Raw genomic sequence first — 7,366 nt, forward strand, 5'->3', positions numbered from 1 at the left:
TATTCGCGGTTGAGAGGCTTGTGTTTGTTTTGTGTTTTAGAGCGTGGTTTTTTTTTTTTTTTTTTTTTTTTTTTTTTTTTTTTTTTTTTTTTTTTTTTCTTTCTTTCTCTCCCTGGGCCCTGCGACTGCATCAAAACCTTACTACTCAGGGCTAGCTCTGCTATGAGAGGTTATTGGGAATTCTATGTATTCCGTGATTCACCACTGATATGTCACTAATATCTTGAATGATGACTAGGGTACTATCTGATCAAGACATCCACCATGTCTTGGTCTGCAATGTCATAATCTATGAGGCAAGCATTGGAATCCAGCAGATCACCATCAAATAAAAGATAAACATGCTTTTCAGCGGGTATTCTTTGTGCATCCTTAAAAGCAGAGATGATTTGGGATACTAGAGTCTTCTGGCTGACTTTAGTTCCAAAGTCATCGAGTTCAGGACACCTTAAAATAATCTTCATTAGCACATCTCGCTCGTCGTTCCCAATATCGAGAAAATCTGGCCCAATTTGAGATTCGGTCGTGGATGATGCTCGCAATAGTTGTTGCTGCCTTTGTTTGAAAATAAAGAAATCATGTGTAACTGCTTCCATATGGATGCGCGGCCCGTCGTCAACTGATGGGTAATGGAGGTCCGGAAAGCCATCAGAATTGTTCACAACATTGACGCCCAAGCTTTTACATGTCGTGACATCGAACAATCGCCGGCCCTTCCACGTCAGAAATACAGACGATTGCAATTCTTCAGTAATACCTTGACGCTTGCACCATGCTAAGCGGACCTCTCTCAATGACTGAGAAGCTTTTCGATGAACAATCAATGGTTTTGTGTTTTCAATTGCTGATGTTATCAGTATTTGGACGACCACATCATCTTGAATGCTCTTGTCACGCCGGGTTGCCTTATATTCGGTTTTGTTATTATCACGTAGAGTTTTTCCAGAGGCAGGCTCATCATCAGAAAAATCATTCGTCCCCTCGCGCATACACGGGGCAAATTCGGATGGATGATTGCAATGCTCGTTGACCTGGCTATTTGACTGAGTGTCCGCTACAGGTCCACAGTTTGACGCAGGGATGTTATGATCATGAACAGTATCGCTTTCATGAATGGATCTTATTCGCTGCACCTGATGCCAGCTAGGCTGCCTCTCCTCTTGTAATACGCTGGGGGAGCAAGGTTCTGGCCTAATAGAAGAGTTCTGGTCGCTTATTGCTCCGGAGATCTTGTCTGATGGTGTATCCTCTCTTACACCGGCTTGACTTGAATTTCGACGGTTCTTAGATGTCTTGCCATCCGCTCTTTGATCGTCACAGACAGATTCAATTGCCGATCTTTCCCGTGCTTCTTTTGTCGCAGCGATGATATCAGCATAAGTGTGCTCCGAGCGTCGATAGAAATCAGGGACTGAATCCTCAATTCCCCTTTTTGCCCAGGACGGTCTCCTGAAAAAAGATCGCATAGCGTGATTATGGTTCCTCCGGGCGTCAAAAAGAGAGTATCACCTTATGTGTGAATGGAAGGCCTCTATATTGGTGTGGTGTACGGAGTAGAATAATAAGTGAAGAAATGCAATAATAATGTGGAGTGGACAAATCTTGGCGCGTCCTGGATTTATCTAATCATCTGCATATCTCCACCACAGTACGGAGCTCGGAGTACATAGCATACAGTAGTACTCTGTACTCTGGTCCTGCTCAGCAATCATATCGGCTTTTCTTTTCCTTTTTCTTTTTCTTAACCAGCGCTTGACATTATCCTGTAAAGTCGACTAAAATGGAGAACGGTGCGCCGTCTGATGGCAAAGACCCATCAGCATTCCTCAGTGAAATTATTGGAGTTCCAGTAACTGTGAAGCTGAATTCTGGAGTTGTCTACAAAGGTTATTTCCCATTGTGTTGATCTGGTTATATCTGGATTCTGACATCATTTCTTTAGGCGAACTTCAATCAGTGGATGGTTACATGAATATTGCTTTGGAAAAAACTGAAGAATATGTGAATGGAGCTTTGAGGAAGAACTTTGGAGATGCTTTTGTCCGCGGAAACAATGGTTTGTTTGTACTATCCTCTTGGAAATTGCAAAACTAATGTGTATATCTGGTGAACTGCAGTTCTCTACATCTCTGCACAATGATTACCACATGCCATTGACAAGGCATGTATCATGCCTATATAAAATATGATGCCACCGGCTCCTGGAGCGACAGCCATAACGGAGAAGGGAAAGGTCCAACGCTAAATAGAGGGAGGCCGGGATGGGAAAGGAGAAAAGGGAGGAAGTCAATGATAAACCCCGAGAAGCACAAGCTCTTTATTGCGAATAGCAATCTCTTCTAAGCAATTTCAATCCTGTGGATATGCAAGTGTATGTCCAAATGGACTTGATGGGAGCGTACCCTTAATATACCGAATCATAGTAGTGTGGTTCTGTCTTCCGATTCCTGTGAAATATTATGGCTAATCGATTTTTTTTTTCTTTTTTTCTTTTTTTTTTCCCCCCGGGCATATTTATTATTCGGTTTCTCGTTTATACTTCAAATCCGATAATGCAATGACGAGGCATAAGGGTATCAGGTACCATTCGCATGTACAGTACTCCGTACTACGGAGCACGAAGCCCCACGTGTAGTGCTCCGTACTCCGCAGAGTTTTTTATCTTAAAATAAGCGCAGATCACCCCACCCCAAAGATCACATTCCAGAGTCAATTTCACACTGCGGTAACAGCCCTGCATCCTCACGAGGCATGCTGAATCACTAACAGTTGCTTTAGAATTACATTCAGGATGACGCTGCAGGCTATTCGATACGCTAATGGTGACCTCACCATAATTGATCAACTAAAACTTCCGTTTGTCGAAGAATATATACCTATACGAACAGCTGAGGAGGGCTGGCATGCAATAAAAGAAATGCGAGTGAGGGGTGCGCCTGCCATTGCCATTGTGGCTGCACTTGCACTTGCATCTGAACTTCACCAGCTTGTCATCAACAACAAGCTGTCGGCTGTTGCGGAAGAGGTTCAGGTCTTCATTGTGGAGAAATTACATTATCTCGTCACTAGCAGGCCAACTGCTGTCAATCTCAGCGATGCCGCCCACAAGCTCGAGGAATTGGTAACCGAACGTGCGAATACAGCAGGATCAGCAGGCCATGGTATCGCCACTGCTTTTATCCGCGCAGCTGAACATATGATGGTAAAAGATGTGGAAGACAACAAAAGGATTGGGCAAAACGGGGCTCAGTGGATTCTTGCGAATGCTCTCAAGTTGGGCGTGTCTAAAGCTTCTATTCTCACACATTGCAATACAGGGTATGTTATGCAATCCATTGATATTGTAATTTATCTAATCATTCTTCTTTGAGTAGTTCCCTTGCGACTTCTGGTTATGGAACAGCGCTCGGTGTTATTCGCTCTCTCGCCTCAAACAATGGGCTGCGCCATGCATATTGTACAGAGACTCGACCATATAATCAGGGTTCCCGTTTAACAGCTTTTGAATTGGTTTATGACGGTCTCCCCGCTACGTTGATTACCGATTCGATGGCAGCTGCTCTACTCGCGCGGACAGATGCCGACATGAATGCGATTGTAGTGGGAGCAGACAGGGTGGCAGCCAATGGGGATACTGCAAATAAGATAGGAACATATGGCCTAGCAGTCCTGGCAAGATATCACGGTGTCAAATTCCTTGTCGCTGCACCGCTCACTACAATTGACCTGGCTACTAAATCAGGCAATGAAATCACCATTGAAGAGCGTCCGGCTTCTGAGGTAACAAGGATCAAAGGTCCCAGCCAGAAAGATGATACTACTGGAGCCGTGTCTTTGGAAACTATAAACATCGCAGCAAAGGGAATCAACGTTTGGAACCCAGCATTCGACATCGCGCCTGCAACACTCATTGATGGTATAATCACAGAGGTCGGTGTTGCAGAAAAGGACTCTAACGGACATTTTCACTTGGACCGTTTATTCTCCTAATGCTTCGGATATTCGTCTTGGCTATCACCGACCTCATTCTCTCCTGGCTTTTCGAATGCTGCGAGAAGATCATCGATTCTGCGCTCCAGGTTGCACAACTGATTTTCTAGCGCAATAGTTGTTCGTTCACCACTTCATATGAAGTTAGATTGTAAATTTGATATTTATCTAGGTTCACTTGGGTAGGATACTCAACAATGTTTTTGAATGCCTGTTATTTGAGGTTATAAATAGGTTCCATCCATTTTTTCGAAAGAGTCGGGGCAGGGATCACTCACTTGGGCAAGTTCAGCAGGGCTGTATGTTTTATGATCACTATCATCCTGTGGCATGTTTGGTGGGTACTGATATTTCCGAGTCAGTTGGCATGATAGTAGTACAAACCCACCGCTTTTGCCATGGTGCACCACAGTGATAGAAGAATATGTCAGCTACAATAGCAAGTAAAATACTAAAATGATATACTTATAAATATAAGATTAAAGATAGCGTAATCGGTAAGCGAGCTGGACACCAATGTATCCCACACTAAATCGCCATTTTTAGAACTGCAATATTCACCGCTTTTAAATATGGAGGCCTGTAAGTATGATATACTTAGAGACAGGTCTACAACATATGTTTTTCATTTTCTAGGATTTTTTTTTTTTAATTTATTCGCTATATTCGAATATACAATATCTAAAATTATATATAATTACAGCGTAATTTATATTACCTGGCCACACAGACATTCCAACAACCTGATCACTTATTATGTGTTATAAATATATACTATAATGATTTATTTGAAATCTCAGTTCAAGTAAAAGCTTTATTGTTGAGATATTGAAGTCTCAAAAGGGCGATTTAGTACGGAATACGTTGTGTCCAGCTCGCTTACCGATTACGTTACCTATTATATTCCTGAATTAGGAATTAATCTTTTAAGTCTTAATAAAATGCCTGGAATAACTACTATATTTACAAGAATAAAATTATACTATGACTACAAAAATAATAAATACAGTGGGGGTAAAGATGCACCCGGCGATTTCACTGCCCCCTTTACTGCCTACCTAATACGGTATCAACATACCTCATGTATAAGCGCACGCGCGCTATCCATACATATATACAAGATGCTCTGAAATAAAGGCAAAGAACTATCCCCTTAAGCATGCTCTTGAATACGCAAACTAGACATGGCATAGAAAGCCCAAGGCCTGTGTTAGGTTCGATCCCTAACCAGTGCGCTACTACATATATAAATTCCTGAGCATGATGAGCGGATGCTCATCATATAGTGTTTCGCCTGATTAGCAAGCCACCAATTGTCACGGCCACGCATCTAGGGCACATTCCAGAGAGATAACCGCTGCGTCAGGAGCAAAAGACTAGGATACTAAGCCTGTCGGCTTAGTACTGCGCTCACTTATATAGTTAGGTGGTTCATGCCGCTACACCAATCTCTTTAAGAGATGCCACTAGTAGCCATACATTAGAGTTGGCAAACACCCATTCTATTACCATCAGTGGGGATTAGACAGTCAATTCATCTTATAGAATTGGAATTCTTCTATTACTATAGCCTCATGCAGTCAGATTATTAACTCTTCAATCTCTTTAAGTTAGTATAGACTAATTAATCAATTAATGACTACAAGTCCTACCCTTAATTGTCTTTCTATGCAATTATTGGCCTATAATCTGCTCAGCAAAGCCTAGCAAATTATAAGAATGCTATGACAGGAGAATCTTTAAACTTTAAAAGAAGAGAGGACTCAACCCTTTAATCCATGAAAATAAAGACTGGAAGGACAAGAACTGATTAATAGATCACCTTCAATAAATAGTCCCAGTGATGGTGTGTTGACATGAATACTTATGACTAAATAGGTCACCTTGGTACCTTTTTGGCCGAATGGTCTATAAGTTAACATGGTGAATCTAAAGATAAAAATAATGAAGATATTAGAATTAATATTGAAGACCTAATTTAAATTTTTTTTTTCTTTAAAAAAAAAAGACTGGTTAATGTGTATTAGTTCTTAATTGAAAAATTAAATATAGAAAATACTTATTATTAGCTTTAAATGATTAAAAAGCAGATGAAACTCCAGAGCTATTGAAGTGCAATCTTACACCATAGAAAAATCGAAAAGATATTTTTTGTATTTTTTCAATAATATAGCATCTATGACTACAAAAAGCTACAAAATCTTTAGAAAGCAATGTACCTTCGTCTAGTGTGTGTATGCCTACCCCCATCTTATAAATAAGCCTCTACATTTATCGGTGGCTGAGATATTGAGGTTACAAAAAGTGCCATTTTGTACGGAAAACAGAGGTGATCCACTCGCTGGTGTGATCTATTCACTGGTGATTTACGTTAAATACTTTCATTAACATAAAACTTATACCTAATGCTGGCTTGAAGTCCTGCAGCATATAATTATTTAAGCATCTTCTTAATATAATCATAGCTTATGCTTCACAGCATTCTTTAACATTAGAAGCAAAATCTTGAACTTATCATTGCTGCAGAAAAACATGTACTAGATGAAGAATAACAGAGTATTTAAGCAACCTTATCTAATAGAACTGACTCACTCCCTAGAGGCGATACTTAACATTCCAGGGCCATTTAATAACAATCCATCTAATGGCCCTCCATATATTTAGAAAATCTATCTTGATAACACCTTTAAATAATATAAAGAATTTTGTTATTAATGCCTTAGTCACAGAGAAGATCAACTAGTTAGAAAATGATAGTTTTATAATAAAAATCTTATGCTAGTAACCTATCTAAGAAACCTATTTAAAACAACTTTTTTGAATTTTATTACCGATAAGTTACTAATTCTAAGAGTTTAAAATACTACACCTATAATACAGGCTTCAGGACTATCAGAGAGCTACTTAGTTAACCCAAGATGTTACAATTGTATTATAAATTACTGAGAGCCCTAGTGAGTCCTTGGTCAGTTACTATATAAATGCATGACCTTGAAGGATATCAAATGAAAGAAATGCAATAAAATCATAAAAATCTTATAAGAACCAGCTGGTTCAATAACATCAACAACTCAAGAATCTGCCTTAATAACGTAATTGATCACCGAGCTGGTCAGCTGGCCACATCCGTGACCACCTACTATTCATACTTGCAATTTATCCACAACCACAACCATGGCTGATAATTCAAAAGAAGATCACAAGAAACTAGCTCTAGAAGACTTTAAAAAGGGTATTTTTTTTATCAAAAAATGCAGGCATATGATGTGTCTCTCTCCACCTTTAAGACCAGGTTAAAGGAACCACATGCAGCAAGGAATCAGTTGCCATATCACTGAAAATTGACACCTACTGAAGAAAAGACATTCTCATAATG

General features: G+C 39.9%; 3 protein-coding genes across 3 annotated transcripts; 2 read left to right on the forward strand and 1 right to left on the reverse strand.

Annotated features, from left to right (window-relative positions):
• Window positions 1-47: 47 nt before the first annotated feature.
• Window positions 48-1,543, reverse strand: ASPGLDRAFT_43780 (small ubiquitin-related modifier domain-containing protein). The gene has a single exon (XM_022545880.1). It carries the CDS (start codon window positions 1,464-1,466, stop codon window positions 243-245), a length of 1,224 nt encoding a protein of 407 aa, XP_022403949.1. The 5' UTR covers window positions 1,467-1,543; the 3' UTR covers window positions 48-242.
• Window positions 1,544-1,641: 98 nt separating this feature from the next.
• Window positions 1,642-2,509, forward strand: ASPGLDRAFT_43781 (U4/U6-U5 snRNP complex subunit LSM6). Its single transcript, XM_022545881.1, has 3 exons — window positions 1,642-1,886; window positions 1,943-2,056; window positions 2,118-2,509. The coding sequence occupies exons 1-3, from the start codon at window positions 1,781-1,783 to the stop codon at window positions 2,138-2,140; spliced, it is 243 nt and encodes an 80-aa protein (XP_022403950.1). The 5' UTR covers window positions 1,642-1,780; the 3' UTR covers window positions 2,141-2,509.
• Window positions 2,510-2,676: 167 nt separating this feature from the next.
• Window positions 2,677-4,438, forward strand: ASPGLDRAFT_43782 (S-methyl-5-thioribose-1-phosphate isomerase). Its single transcript, XM_022545882.1, has 3 exons — window positions 2,677-2,725; window positions 2,779-3,318; window positions 3,375-4,438. The coding sequence occupies exons 2-3, from the start codon at window positions 2,792-2,794 to the stop codon at window positions 3,988-3,990; spliced, it is 1,143 nt and encodes a 380-aa protein (XP_022403951.1). The 5' UTR covers window positions 2,677-2,725; window positions 2,779-2,791; the 3' UTR covers window positions 3,991-4,438.
• Window positions 4,439-7,366: the final 2,928 nt, after the last annotated feature.

This window comes from Aspergillus glaucus, assembly GCF_001890805.1.
Source record: "Aspergillus glaucus CBS 516.65 unplaced genomic scaffold ASPGLscaffold_4, whole genome shotgun sequence".
Classification (NCBI taxonomy): domain Eukaryota; kingdom Fungi; phylum Ascomycota; class Eurotiomycetes; order Eurotiales; family Aspergillaceae; genus Aspergillus; species Aspergillus glaucus.